This window comes from Ciconia boyciana, chromosome 8 (assembly GCF_034638445.1).
Source record: "Ciconia boyciana chromosome 8, ASM3463844v1, whole genome shotgun sequence".
NCBI classification, from domain to species: domain Eukaryota; kingdom Metazoa; phylum Chordata; class Aves; order Ciconiiformes; family Ciconiidae; genus Ciconia; species Ciconia boyciana.
The window spans coordinates 24,197,577-24,212,996 of NC_132941.1; the positions used below are offsets into that span (position 1 = coordinate 24,197,577).

At 47.9% G+C, this 15,420-nt stretch overlaps 1 protein-coding gene across 1 annotated transcript; it reads right to left on the reverse strand.

The window, feature by feature from the left end:
* Positions 1 to 134: 134 nt before the first annotated feature.
* OAZ2 (ornithine decarboxylase antizyme 2) lies at positions 135 to 13,875 on the reverse strand. Its single transcript, XM_072870327.1, is given in 6 exon segments — positions 135 to 935; positions 2,747 to 2,832; positions 4,593 to 4,768; positions 10,104 to 10,184; positions 10,186 to 10,261; positions 13,691 to 13,875. Coding segments are annotated over 6 exon segments (573 nt in total). The 5' UTR covers positions 13,711 to 13,875; the 3' UTR covers positions 135 to 801.
* Positions 13,876 to 15,420: the final 1,545 nt, after the last annotated feature.

A 15,420-nucleotide genomic window follows, 5' to 3' on the forward strand; every position in this document is an offset into this window, starting at 1 on the left:
CAGGCAGGTAAGGAAACATTCCCCCAGAGCAGAGGTATTGCTCTGAACACTCACTTGACCCTCTGAAACCATCGCAGCGCAACAGGAGGCCCACCAGAGGCTTTGTTCCTTTCAAATAAGCAGCCCCAGCTGTGTGAAGTTAATCTGAATGCCCCTTTTATTGAACACTGATAGTGCAGTGGTAACATTGGACAGAGTTAAGACTGCTTAAAACAAAAGCTGGAAGAGCAAGAAATTTAAAAAAAAAGTTAGACCAGTTAAAACAGCACCTGTTGCCCCAAAGCAGAGACACACAGGGGTTTTAATGTAGTGTTAAAGGTTAAGCTCAAGCATGTCTCCTCCATGTGCCTAACACCCAACACATGCCTTCTACTTAAGAGTCTGAGTGAAAAATAAAAAGGTAGTCTGCCAGATGAGCATACATCGGGTGATCAGGAAAGAACCAACACAAGTTTAGAGAAGTCAAGGAGTTGATACTGCATCTACTGCTGTGCTCCCTCACGCACCTCAGCACCAGGCACCCCTAGGCTAACACACCACACAGCTGCATGTAAAGAGCTCCTATGCCAGTTCATAAACATCTTCCATTTACTATTTGGTGATTATATGTGTGGATATATAGTTCTCTAGGCAACATGTTTCAATGAGATAGTCAACTCTGAGGATACACAGGCCAATCTAACAATGAGAAATGCAGTTTCAGTCCAACAGAAGCTTGTTTTCCCTTTCCTCAAGAAAGGAGATGTAACCCTCTCTCCCCTCAACAGCATTTTCAGGTCACACTGGAGCCCCCCACTGCAGCTATTCTTCATCAGAGGAAGAGTTCTGATCCAGGGGGTACACCATGAACATCACATCTGGTCGTGACGGGACAGAGGGGTGACCAGGCCTCACGATTTCAAAGCCCAAGAAGCTGAATGTCTTCAGGAGTGGAGCTACCGAAGAGAAGGAAATCTGTTACCACCAGGAATAATCCTCTTTACCTGCATCACCCTAGAAGCCACAAATATCAAAGTGCACTGAACACCCTCTGTGAGTGCATCCAGAGCTTCCTCCACAGAAAGAAACCATTTTAATGTGACAGCACTCTTGAATAGGAGGTTTTTGTCTCCCTGTATTCATCACAGCTGCTCCTAAGCGTGAAGGGGATTTTAGTTGTGCAGCAGAGCATGTCTGCCCATGTCTATCCCATGATCTCTCTTCCATCCCCTCTGAGAAGCAGTGATGACTGGTCATCTCCCTGCATCAGCCACACAGACCCACTTTCCCAGGATGCATGTAGCCATCCCACAGCACATCAAAGTTTTTATTCTGTACTTACATGGGTCCCAGCATCCTTTGACCCACTTTCAGGGCTCAGAGAGCAGTAAACAGGAATCTGCTTACTCAGGGTGTAGGCAGAAATTTGCTGTCTCTGTGAGGAGGACCTGGAGCCCAGTAGAAACTCAAGACAACTCAGCACAGCTCGGTGCAGTCCCCCAGGAAAGGCACCCTCAGACCATGGGTTATGCACAGAAATTCAGAGCAGGGTCAGTCCCCATATGCACCTTGTCTTGGTCAGGCAAGGTTATATTACACAGTGACTGGATGCATGCCCGCTTGTTACCAAAGCGATCACTTCCCTGTGACCCGTGAAAGTTACCCTGCTGCAGCATCTAATCTCTACAGCACCCTCTGATGATCAACTTCCAGCCGTTGAGCAGTCATGCGGAGGACCTCCTGTATATTTTCAGGACAGCACTGAATTTCAACTGCATAGGCAAGGACCCAGGATCTAGACCGCTCCAGAACTCTCACAAATAAGCCAGGACCAAGAGCAACACCTAGCCCATTTTTAAAAACAAAACGCAGTATCAAGATGTCTCCTAAATCCACCACTGTGGAGGTCACCTATGCAACCTGTGGTGATGGTGACATTATAGCATCATAACACGGAATGACATCTTCCTGGGCTCAGCACAGCTTAGCTCTAATAATGTGCTTCATTTCAGAGAAGACAGTGCAGCTTGTGAAGAAGCAGAGTAAAGTTAGAATTAAGGTTTGAATTACTCCTGCCATGGCAATTGCTTGGTTACTAGCCTGCATCTAGTAAGATTTAAAGTGACACATCCATAGCTTGGTACCTCACCACAAATCTCAAACTTCTGTGCTGTAATCACTCATCCAACACGTCTATCTTTAGATCCTAATGCAGCCCCCTTAAGCCATAAGCATCTATAGCCAGGGTCAGGATGGGCAAAACTGTAGGTCTAGGATGGGCAAAAGTGCTGGGAGATCTTTAAAAATCAGATAACTATCAGGGCAACAAGCTCTAAGTGTTCATATCCCATGTAATAACTTGTCCCTGATTTCTACTTCCAAATCACAGAAGCCTGGTGCCAAATGGAGACCTTCACTCCTCACCAAAGGAGAAATATTAACCAATTTCTGGACAAGAAAATACTCCAAGTAATTCAGCAGCAGCTGTCTGCATAAGAGTACTAGTAATAATTTAACGGCAGGACAGCAAAGCCTATCTGCTGGAGAAACCAAAATACTCCCTCTCCCTTAGTCTCAAGAAAGGGCTTATTTCCTCCACAAGAAACTATTTCTAATTTGTAAGAACGCCACAAGAATTATGCATATAACAATTACTGCAATAGGAAGCAGGAACTCCCTTCCCTTGGGATTACCAGATTTTTGTACAGCTTCAGCAGCACTGCTTTAGATCTAGGGAGCAAACCTGACAGCAGGGGCAAGTTCTCACCTCTGTCTTCTCTGCTTTTTCTGAAGCAAATAAAGACATAGTTCACCTTCATTTTTTCTTCAGCAAACTCCAACAGTGCTGATAACCTGCCAAGGAGGAAGAAGAAAAAAGAACATCAGCTATAGGAAGTCCTGTCCTGAGGAAGCCTCTGAGCATTATCAACTGTTTGGATGTTTTCAGGCAGAAAGATTACTTTTTTTACAGACCCCTTCAGCGAACAATGGGTGCGGAAACAATGGGCTTCCTGCTTCACTATCCAGCCCTGCAAAACTAAGAGCTATCCTCACACCAATTCACCCAACAAGTCACTGTCCTTGGCATCTGTGTGCCAGCATGCACAAGGACCCATCCCCATCAGCCAGTAATTTTGTACAGAAGCCTTCATATGCAGGAACCTCAATACTGCAGCTGATCCTGAGCCAGGCTACATCCCCTCCACTGGCAACATACACGAGGGGATCTGCAAGTTTTGTGCTTTATGGGAAGAAGAAGAAGAAAAAAAAAATCTCATGCCAGGCAGAAGAGAAGAGAAAAACATCACTGAAGGAGCATGCGCAGAGGCAAAGCTGTTTCCTGAACACATCAGCTGGATGGCACAGCTGATGCACCCTGAATCCACACTTCCTGCCTTTCCAGCTAAATTATTTCTGCCACCTCTTGATGGAAGCAGCACTGCATTAACCCCTCTCTGGTCTCCAGGGATCAGCACAGTGGAACCATTGCTGTCACTGATGGCCTTGTAACCATTTACAATGCAGGCTGCTAGAGCAGCGATAAACAGGGCTTCCATCGACATCTAATTAAACAGCAGTCAGTGAGACTGGAGTGCAGTGAGAGAGATTAAATTTGCAAGGGTTTTGTTAATAAGGTAATGAACTATTTTAGTTATAGCCTCTACTAGGCTGTTTTACCTAGCTAAAAATAAGCTTACAAAATTGTGCTTTAAGTCACGATGACACAGATGGGTAAATACTCTCCCAGAAGAACCCGCTCCCAAGAGAGCAGGCACTTGGACAGCTAAAGGATTTATGGGCTGACTGAAGAAGTTACGCAAACATTTATCTGGACTCAGAGTCAAATGAAACAAGTGTGAGACAGCAAGAATACTGGCACTTACTGAAGGTGCCCAATGAGGTTTTTTTCTTAATTAGCTTGTGTCATTTAGGGACGAAGCCTACTTGGAGATTTAGGAGGACTTCAGAGAGCTTTGCAGAGGAATTCAGTAAAGCTACATCTACACTACAGTGCTCCCCACCAGTGGGGATCTCTGGCAAAGCACTTGGCAGGAAGTAGCTGATCTGGAAGCTGCGTTTACACAAAATTCCCAGAGCAGAGCTGTCTGGACAAAACACTACCGTATTCTGCCAACAGAGAAAAATCAGAGACTCTGGCAGAGCCCAATGCCTGCATGGCAGCACTTCAAGAGTAGATCCACCTACTGATGAGGAGTGCATCAATATAATGGAGTTTTCTTTCCCTGAAAGAGAGGAAAACACCTGCCAAAACACGCTTGCCAAGTGGCCAGCAGAACAAAAATCGGAGAAAGGCTTGTAGATTTTCCATACCAAAGTATGCAAAGAATCACTCTGCTCATTTACTGCTTATTTTTCATTAGCATAGGGACTCAAAAAACAGTAACCCATCTGAAATGACCACTAAGTGGGAAGAAAATATATAAGGAGGACTAACAGGAGGACAATTCTCTGAAGACAAGGGAATAAGGACATACCAGGAACAGAGCTGCTGTACATACAGCCCATTCTCCTCACACACACAGCATCACCCGTGTAAGCAAAGCCCTGCTCCCTGCGAAGCCATGGACACAGCTCTGGGATCCTGAACTTACCCTTCTTTGCTTCCATCAGCTAATAGTCCATCAGGGATTTCCACAAAGAGGCTCTGATTAGAGAGCACTGCATCCCATGACGAGGTCTTCACCTCTGTGACCTTGTACTGGAAGTGGACAATATGAGGCTTCCCTTCGTGTACTGGGACATCTTGGTTAACAGTGATCTTCTCGTCCTGTGCAGGGAGGGAGGAGAGCTCATGAAATATGCTTTAGGGTTAAAGAAAACTATCCATAAGATTGTAAACAAACAAACAAAAAAGTAAGAGACCATGCTTAAGTGAGAATGCAAAGGGACTGGTTTCAGTGGGAGCGCCCTCCTGAGAAAGGACCAGCCCTTACAGACTGGTGTGTGTCCAGAGTTTCAGCTTATGACTAAAATTCACCACTGTGAGACTCACCATAGCTTGTGAAGGTATGCACAGTCGGCTGCAAGCTCATATCTGAGTCTCAGCACTCTGAACAAGTGTGTAAGTGGTTAATAGCTATTGTTCTGAAGTACCTGTATTTTCCAGAATACCTTGCTTTTATTCTAACCTAATACAAAAATGAAGAACAAAAAAGTAAGTCCTACATACTAAACAGCTTGGGGAGTATAACTAGAGAGATGCAAATGCAAAATAAATGGTATTATAGTTTTACTAAGAAGAACATTATACTTTTCCCTTGCCCTTTCACAGGCTCACCACAATGAGTACTCAGACCTCAGGGTGATTTTCTAGTCATGTTTTCCTATTCAAGGGAATGCAGTTTTGCATATTTACATTATATTAAATTTCTGGGTAGTGAGAGTCCATTCATTCACTGCAGGTCCCAGCCACATCTTTGAAGGGTGGTTCATGAACTACCCGTCAAAGAACACAACTTGAACTGACAAGCTGGAAGAGCATCTGCTGCCACAGTCTGACCAATTTTGTTGTCTCCCCAGTCCCAAAGACAGTCTTTTTGTTTAAGGGATGACCACAAATTGCTTTCCCAGATCTGACACCAACCGGTATGGCAAATGGTTTGCTTCCTGGTTCAAGGGAGGAAAATACAGAGAGAATCGCAAAACAGACAGAAGCTACAAAGATTTGAAGATTGTGACGAGGTCTTTTCCAGAGACCACAAAGGTACACGTCCATCTCCAATACTACTCTAACTAGAATGCCAAGCATGCAGACCACCTCAGATTCAGCTCAGCAGTTCCTAGAAAACAATTTCGTGGTTAAAACTCCATTCCTCCTGACAATTTTTGCAGGCAGCTGGCTTGCCCAATAATCATTTCCACATTTCACTGCAAAAAGTCCCAATGAAACAATGAAGAAATTCATTAGGTTCCTGAGTTAATGCTGTCAGCTGCAGTGGAAGCTAAACTGTTCCCATCTGCTTGGTTACAGGCTCATGCATCCTGATTCTCTCACATTTACAAAGTCACCTGCACAGCTTTGAAGGGCAGAAGTAAACCAGATAATACAAGTCATGTCTGCTCTGTTCCCGAGTCATGGGAATGCCTGGGAAAGCTGTGTGCCCCTCTCTCATCAATGGCATCAACAGGTGGGGTGGGAGGTTGTTTGCTCCATCAGGTCATTAGGTGAGCAACCATCCAGCCTCTGGGCATTTTATTTTATCAGGGTAATTAATTCAGCAGCTCATGATGAACTCTGATCTGCTGACAATGAGACAAGTGACATCATCGCTGCAGAAAGACAGCATGTCACCACACTAGGCTTAAATGCTTTGTAGTGACACATACTCATCTCTGACCATAACGCACACAGGCAGCCAGTACAGCAAAGAAAACTTAGTCCCGTTTGGATCTGCAGTGAAGAAGCATTTACAAGATGGGCAGTACAAACACATCGGCAGCCAACGGTGCCTAGTAAGAGGGTAGAAGACTCCTCAGTATCGCTGCTTTTCAAGCAGATGTTTTCTTGTACGTGTTTTAAGCTATTAAGGTATAAGCATCACTGAAAGATCAGCGGTTCAGCAAAAACATCCGAGACCCTTTCTAGGCTCCTCAAACCTGTGTCCCAGTGCTTTAATTCCTATTACCATGTGCATGAAAATAGATCCCACTTGGTTTGACTACTGTGACAAGGAAGAAGCCATTGAGTATGTTAATGCTGGTGACAAAGTAACACCGCATACAAATCAGGAACTGCCTGACTTTGGTAACTGGAGCAGAGGAAGCTGCCATTTGTTTAAACCCCACAAAGCTTAGCTGAAAAACAAGTTTACACTTCATCAGAATAAATATCCTGTAGGAAGTAAGTTTGTTCATCGAGTTTGAAATAAGTTTCCATGGCTGCACCTGCTGTCGGGTTTTACTACTTTTAAGCTGAGTGTGCTAAGAAACCTACTGACAGCTGCTCAAGTGAAGTCAGACTGCTGCTGATAAAGCCACCACAGAGCTAGCGGCAAGAATCAGACTGGAGCCCAGCAAGAGCTCCACACTACAGAAGTGTATTTAAAAAAACCAAACCAACCAACCAATCCACCCCAAACCAGAACCAAGGGGATTATATGTACGTCCTTCACCAGTGACTTTATAGGAGGCTTTTCCAGTTGTTGTTACTGTGCAGAAAGCGTTTCTGTTTCAGGAAAGATCCTTCTCTCAAGAAAAGCTCACAGATGCTTCTTTTCTTATATTTCATGAAAACAAAAACAGGGTGAGGAAGTTGAGAAAAGCAGGCTGGGATTGACACATTGAAGGGGGAGGCACACGCATGCATTTGTGCAGGAAGACTGGCAGGAGCCTACAATAGGAGGGGAAAAGTTTTCCAAGCCTTCTGGCTTAGCCCTTCTGTCACCAGAAGTTATGCCCTGCACTCCAAACCTAGCAAGGTTTTTCCACTTAAAAAGACCCCTAATGCGACAGCCCATGAACCAAAGGCAGCATAACCACAGGGATTAAGAGAACCAGTTCCCCCAGTTCAGTGTGAATCACCTTTAGACAGCCTGTCTTGGGCAGCTGGTATTTTATTTCTAGGCATCAAAATAGAGACAGCGAGATGCTGGGGAGAGCAGCTCTTCCTGTGACACAGGAGCCCAGAATTCTTTGGAAGCTGCTCAAAGCAAAATCCCATTTATGCAACAAATGCTTGGTTTTAGTTCACCCCTGCAAAATCCCCCCGCTATGCTATTGTGGGGGGGGAAAAAAAAACCACAACCCACCAGGCTATCTTTTATACACAGCTGCCTAAACCACTGGCTCTTCAGCCTTGGGCTCCATTTCAGTGAAGTAAAGCCGCAAGGACCGCTTCCACTTGGCTACAATTTATTGAGCACAAGATTTTCCAACCCAGCTAAGCTCCTGAGATGTCCCGACAAGGACCAGGGAAGGCTCCTACATGTTGGCAGCGTAAGAAGAAAGGATGTTATGGTCTACCATAGCCAAACAACTCAAGAAACCTGTGTATGCAACCTACTGTTGGCATGTGCTACACCTGCAGCCTCCTGCCAAGTTTGCTAGCCAGAGCACATCCGTTCGCGCAAAGCCTGTCCTGACTGCGCAGCACCGACACCGATCGCTGTTGCATTCCCAGCTCAAGTAAAGCTCCCTTGAGGAAGGGTTGAGTATTAAGTCTCTTAACACAAAAATACCAACATCTGTAGGGAGTCCCAGCTGCTTAATTTATAGTGCAGCTGTATATGAGCACTGTGCTGCATACTCTGAAGGCGACAGGCTCATTCAGAGAGGTCATCCCTTGAACTAGAACAGCTGATACAGCTGGAAAAAGTACTTAAGCTTTTGGGTCCAGATGCCTTTCCAGGTCACACTGAAGCTTGCTGGCTGAAAAGCTCAGCCTGATGTAACTACAGCACCACTAGATTGAGCAGGCAACTGAGAGGGGCAGAGAGGGTTCCAGTAACCCCTGTCTGAGGTTGGACTTTAAACCACTGGGAAACACAGCACACTCTGCTTTGGGATGAGCTGTGTTACAGAAGGGCCTGATTTTCTGACAGATTCTCCTAGGTTTTCTCAGCAATAAACCCAGAAAGAATTATATCTGTATTTCTGGGATGCAGCTATCTAGATGACATCCCCACAGGCAGCAACCCCTGCCTACTCACCACTGCCAAAAGCTTCTCTGCTAACTCAAGGCCATACTGAAATCAAACATTTCAAAGCCTCCAAACTGTGATTCTTTCCACCAGCATCTCCTCCACATTGAGCCCATTTTCTGCCTTCGGACCTCGCCTGGTGTGCGTGCAAGGCTTGGCAAAGCTGGCCTGCAGGAGTTCAAGTTGCAGGTCCCCTATTTCTCATCCCCTCCCACCCAGAGGGAATTCATTATTTGTCCTGAGCCCCTCTTAAAGAAGATACATAAATAGCTTTATCTGATAGGAAGCCTGTTGCGCTCTGCTGCTTCTCTGGATTTCATGCCCCTCTAACATCCATGACAATTCACCTCAATAGCATTAAGCAGATGTTACATAATTATTAAGAGGCTACAGATATTGACATTTATTCACAAGGTAAGCAGGTGAGGCACATGTTCATTGTGAATTTTTAAATTCACCAAGGCTGCGTTAAAGAAAACTCCTCTGAAAGCAGCTGTGAGGTCTGCAATTCTCTCATGAATTTCAAGAGGAGACTTTGGTAGCTGTGACCCAAAATGGCCTGTATCTTTTCATCATATAAAGTCTGTGTGCCTCCCAGAGGGTAATTAAAAATCAAGTCTAACACCTATGACAACACTCCTGTCTGAACAGCCAAATTTGCAAGCTGAGCATAAATTTAGGCTACCTCATCTGATAGCACTTTACTCCCTGGCTTGTGGAAAAGTTGCCCCTGTCCCAGAAGGGAGACAGATGTGTGCCACCATAACACAACACAAAGCTGCACGAGTGCCAATTATTCTACAGCAAGGAACAGCCAGGTCTCCTCATTCGAAAGGAAAAGTCCCGTAGAATGAAGAGGGACAAAAAATGAGAGCTACACAGATCCACGTGCTCCTAAGCAAGTCTGAAGACACATAGCCTTCCTGATCTTGCCTCATTCTATGCATGTGTTCTAGAAACGTTCCCATCTGTGAGGTGCACGGCTGCCTCGTCCTTTTATGAAGTCAGGAGTTACTTGTACGTAGGTTCAGGCAGCTCCCAGGCCCCAACAGCTTTACCTTCCAGACTAGGGCACAGGAAGGAGCTTATCAACCATTCTCTCTCCGCATTTCACCTTTCTGCTTCCTGCTTCCTCTTTTGTGAGACATTTAAGAAGTTGTTTCATGTTTTGATAATGCTGGCTCCACATACAATAGCTGAAACAGACCTCCAGGAACAGGGCTAGTGAATTACTTGCTGCACACCTTTGAGAAAAGGTCTCATTTCTTAATAAACAGGTGATATTTAAACACGAGAGCACTACATGCAGCTCAGCAATCTGCCAACATGGTTGCTGAAAAATTAACTGTTCTTCCACTTATTACCTTGGAGTTATTTGCATTTATTCCCATCAGACTGTGAAAGGAACCAAACACATTTGCAACATGGGTACAGGTCATTATTTAGACATCAGATCTTTCTCACCTTATATATCAGAGCTGAAAGAGAAGGATCCCTGCTACCCCCTCGCCCACCGGGGATCTTCGACAGTGGGTGAGGGGCATCAGGAGCACCACAGAGGCCCTGGAACAATGTGCCTGCAGCACTGCAGCTGGGGACATTTACTCAAAGGTAGAATACTACTGCAAGAAAGAACGAACATCAGGTTACATTAGCAGGGATCCCATTTCAGATGCTACAGCTCCTCATGACCCCAAACCACTCGTACCCCTGCTCCTCCACAGCACGTCAGAGGCAGCTATCAGGGCTTTAGTGCCTGGACATCTACATTAAAAACACTCGCTGCCCAAGCCGTATCAGAAACCAGTGGTGTTTTGTTAGAAATGGGGGAGGGGCTTTGCAGCCAAGATCCCGGAGAGAGTGCTGAGCAACCTCATGCTAATAAGGGACGCCTGGAAGACTGCCAATAGCAGATGGCTGGAAACGCATGACCAGATGAGCACACATTTTCTATAGACAAATATCTACAAATAGATCAACAGGACCCAGAAGGAGGAGGTTTAAGTTTCACATTTTCAAAACGAAGAGGAGCGAAAGGGCTGGTTCTTCAGATATTTTCAACATGCTCAACAACATCTGAGTTGACATTTTCACATGCAAATGAAACATCATACAAGCACCCTTCACCCCAACCCTAAAAATTACAAGTTCACCCCACAGATCTACTTTTAAGAGCAAGAAAATAAGTTTCCTTTGCAGTTTCTAAGTTTGTTTGGATGTCCTACACATGGTCTTTCAGGATCACTTTGAACGCAGGCTTTAATATCTGCCCTAGCTTTTAGGAACCTCATGAAAGCAAATTATTTTATTTCTGGAGCTTTGCTCCCTTTATCAGTACCACAAAAGCTCTTTGCTGAGGCACGGCACAGCAGCAGTATTCCTCTAACAAAGCCTGCAAAACCAATGCAGAGAAACCAGTCATTCCCCAGTGCTCCCATTATGTGAAACACGCTAGCGCAAAGCTACATAAACACCACCAAAATAAAGGGGAGTGTGAGGGTTTTCAATAAGCACACGGAGCAAGGAACAAGGCTATAATGGACAGACTCTGTAGATGTATTGACAGCTTACTGTCTGTCCTAAAACTTCTCACTTGAGCTGTTCCCAAGACAGTGTTTTTCCACTCCAATCCCTCTCCACAAGGGAGACAGGCTTAAGTATCCAAAGACCAAGTACCGAGCTGCACTATCAGAATCACCTGAACCGCCTCTACAGTATGCTAGAACATATACCAGACTGCAAACGAACTATGGAAATTTGGTGTTTCTGAATGCCAAAAAATAACTCGCAAATGCAGTTACGACACAGGCAGAATTTGCTAAGATCTTGGCTTGCCATCTCATACCAAAATAATCTTTCTACAGGAAACACAAATATTCCTCCTCCACATATTTCCTCCTCCTCCAGGTTTGTGAGACTGGGCTCTTCAGCAGCGTTCCCACGTGCCATGGCCTACAGCAGACACTGCTTGGAGAAAAGGCTGTTTAAACACACTAGGAAAAGATATTAAGCAGTTGCACTGAAGATGTCTCAGGGCAAAACCCTTTGCACACATGCTCAGTGGCGTTTTCTGTTAATACAGTCCCTCTTCAGGGCATGACTGGGGCTATCAATGGAGCAGTGTGTATTCAGTAGTAGTGGATGTCGAGAGGCATGACAAAGCACTTTGCTGTGCTGTTCCCCACCCCCAGAAAGCTGTTGGCAGCTTTGTTATTCCCTTCCCTCCTCCCTCACCCCCAGTCAACAATGTACTATTGATAGCTCTCTCCAGCTTGGCCAAGGCATCAAGAAGCTGGATAATGAAGTGTAGTTGTGGGAAAAAGAAAAAAATAAAGAGAGAGAAACAGTAGTTTTTATGCAAAGCAGTTCAAGACACCTCCCAGCTTTGCTTCCTCTGGCACATGCAGGTGTCAAAACACAAGACCCCTTTAGCAGCTCAGCCCTGCCTGCAGCACTGGGGCTTTACCTAGCCCAGACCTGCATGCCGCTGCTATCCTCCCCCAAAACTTCGCAGTGGCAGCAGCCAGCTAGGGTCCCAAGCGCAGCACATGCAGGGCAGCACCATTGAGCAATGCTGGGGAGCGAGCGTGTGTGTGGGAGGCACAGATTAAAAGGCGTTTTGCTTCCTCCAGATGTGCATTAGCACCTGGGAAGTTCGTGCAAGCACCCAACGAAGTCTTATCCATTGATGCATGCGTGCACGAGCAGCCCACTGCAACTCTGCTCCCCGAGGCCTGTTCATAGCTTAAAAAAAATAGGACTGTGCTCCCTTCTAGCCTCTCTTCTCTTTTGAGAAGCTGTTTTCCAGCAGATTGATTTAGATTAAGATGCACTTAGATCACCAAGGGCCTTTCCCTGAAGAAACTCCCAAGCAAAAGCTTCTCAAGCAAGTCCTGCGTAAAACGGGAGCTGGAAGCAAGCGTACATTTTCAGCCAACATGTATAATTTTAACTTGTTAAGCTTCCAGCGATCTCAACCCTGTGCCCTGTCCCTGGGAAGCACAAAGGACAACTCCTCAACTTTTGAACCCTGTCACAGCTGCTTTTCAACAGCCCTCGCACCTGAAGCCCCAGGCCAGTGCTGCTTTCAGTCCACAACAACAACCAGCACCTTGGGGCCTAGAAAGCTGCAAATTTTCTTGGGTTTTGGGAGCTTTTATTTGCACTGAACACTTAGGCCTGATGGAAGGATCCACACAGCTCCCTTGACATTATAGAAACAAAGTTTTTTTGTTTATTTTATTTACCCCCCCCTTTTTAAAACAGGCTCTGAAGATGTAGTTGCACTTAGCCCATAATAATAAGATATTATGCTGCCAGCCATTGCAATTCATATATTAAGGAACCCGATTTGAGGAGCAACTCGTAAATAACCATCTGATGAATGCAGCATAGCTCAAGTATCTACCCTACACACAGCGGGCAAGAAACAAGGCTGGTTTATACACATCCTCCGTGGTACGATAGGGGCTTGGGAAACGACACTTTTCAGACTCTAAATAAGGAACAGACACACAAAATAAATTGGTCAGCTGAGAAAAATACCCACAAATCGAGTAAGTTCATGCCTGCTGATAATCAACCTGCCAGAAAAAAATCACCTTTCCTTAGAGATGCACGCGGACTGCAGGAAGGGAAGGCACAAACCCTCCTCGGCATTAAAGGCTTATTAGCAAAAGGGTGCTCAGACACTCTCTGCTGAGGTAGGTAGGTGGCTGGCTGGCTGGCTGGCCGGCCCCCCCCCCATCCCCAGGGACCCAGCCCCGGTGCGCCCAGACACCCACCCGGGGGTCTCCCCCCACGGAGGAGGGACGTCCCGATGGGGATTTTAACTCGGGAAAGGCGGAGAGCCGCGGGCGCGCACCCGCCCGCCGCGCGCCCCCGCGCCCGCGGCCCCCCGCGGCCCCCCACCCCCTCCTCCTCCTCCACTCCCGCCTCAGCGCCCGCCTGCACGCCAGGCCCGGGCGCCACCACCGCTCTGAGGGGCGAGGAAGGCCGCGGCGGGGTGGGCCCAGCGATGTGGGGAGGATGGAGACCGCGTCGCCCCGCACCTGTCCTGAGTGTTTATCATCCTCGGCTCGGCTCGGCCCGGCTCCGACTGGGTAGCTGGGTGGCTAGCTGGGTCGGCCCGCCTGCTCCGCTCCGCTCGGTTCGGCTCAGCTCGGCACCACCGCCCTCGCCCGCCGCTGCGCTCCGACTGACCCCGCGGGCCCGCGCCCGCCCCGCCCCGCCCCCCCGCGCCGCGCCGCGCCGCGCCGCCCGGCCCGGCCCCGCCCCCCACGGGGCGCGCCGGGCAGCCTGGGAAACCGCCGCCCCAAACAAAGGCGCGCGCCGCGCCACGCCCACCCACCGCGCAGGCGCGCCGCACTCCCCCCTCCCGCCGCCTCGCCTAGTGACGCCACCGCGTGGCGCGGGCATGCGTAGAGGCCGTTGAGGGCTGTTAGGGCCGTCAGCTCGCTGGGGGCGGTCCCGCAGCGCCCCACTCTCTCCCGTGGGGTGACGGGTTTTTGACGCCTGACGTGCCCGGCCCTCTGCACAGCCAGGCGGGAGTCTGTGAGGCAGGTGTCCGTGAGGTGGGCCTTGGGGAGCGCCAGGCCTGAGGGCTGGGAGTAAAACCTTCTGCACAGGGGTGGGAGCATGCGGCCTGCAACCGTGAGGAAAGATGAGAAGCAGCAATATCGTGGCAGGAAGCTGAAGCGTGTCTGCATTGTTTCTTACAGTGGAAGAGGCAGGGGCTCTTAGGCTGAAGGAGGCGTTTTGGCTCCTGTTGAAGTGGTGGGAGAAGAGGTTAGGGAGCAGCGAGACTAAGTAATGAACTGCCCTGGTGGTACCACTACAGAACAAGCCGCTGGCTCTGATGTGTGATATCCTGCTTAAAGTATGATGCTAGTGCTGAAAAGGTGGCCTGGGGAACTGCAGGCTCATAACCCAGATGAGTAGGAGCTAGAATAAGGAAGAGAGGAATAACAGGATGTGGATAGCAGGATGTTGACAAGGCTCTTGCCCATGGCAAGGCTCTGCAGGGGCTTGTGATGAGCAGTGTACCCATACAGGAAAGGCAGCAGCAGTCAACTGGACAAAGATGAGCTTGGAGAACCAGGCAGTGTGAGTAAGCTGTGGGATTCAGTCCCGTGGGGCTTGATAGTCACTGAGCCTTCACGTGGGCTGAGAAACCAAGCAGCTCGCTGGAAGAGAAGTTCTTGAGACCCTTCAGATGCAAGCCTGCCAGTCAGAGTCCTCCTGGGAAAGTCTTACACCTACTCACCCAGTCTCAGTGCTGTATGTCTGCTGGCATTTGCAACATACCAGAGAACACAGGCCTGGCCCCGAGTGGGAGCGGAGCAGGCTCCCAAGTGACATACATGGCAGCCCAAGGCAATGCCCCTAGTGAGCTCGCAGACTCTGGGAACTGACAGGCGGCCCTCGGCCTGGGCTTCCTGGTTCCCAGCGTGGTGACGCTGGCCATCCCTTGGCAGGAAGTAACCAGCTGTTCTGCAGAAAGCTGGACGCCAGCCAGAGCCCGCCTTCAAACAGAGCCCGTTAAATGGCCTTTTCCCCCTTCCTCCGTGTTTAAAGCCCTGCTTGCAGCCATAATTCTATTTATAATACCCAGGAAAAGCGAGCTGAGACTTTCCCACAGTGCCGGCTCCTCAGGCGATTGTTGTTCGGGAAGCTGGAATGTACGCGGTATTATTTTTGTATCCCCCCCGGGAAGGTTGTTTTTTTTTTTACTGCGTGTCGCTCCATGTCCCCATCTGTGCTGAGGAAAGTTTGCAAAGCG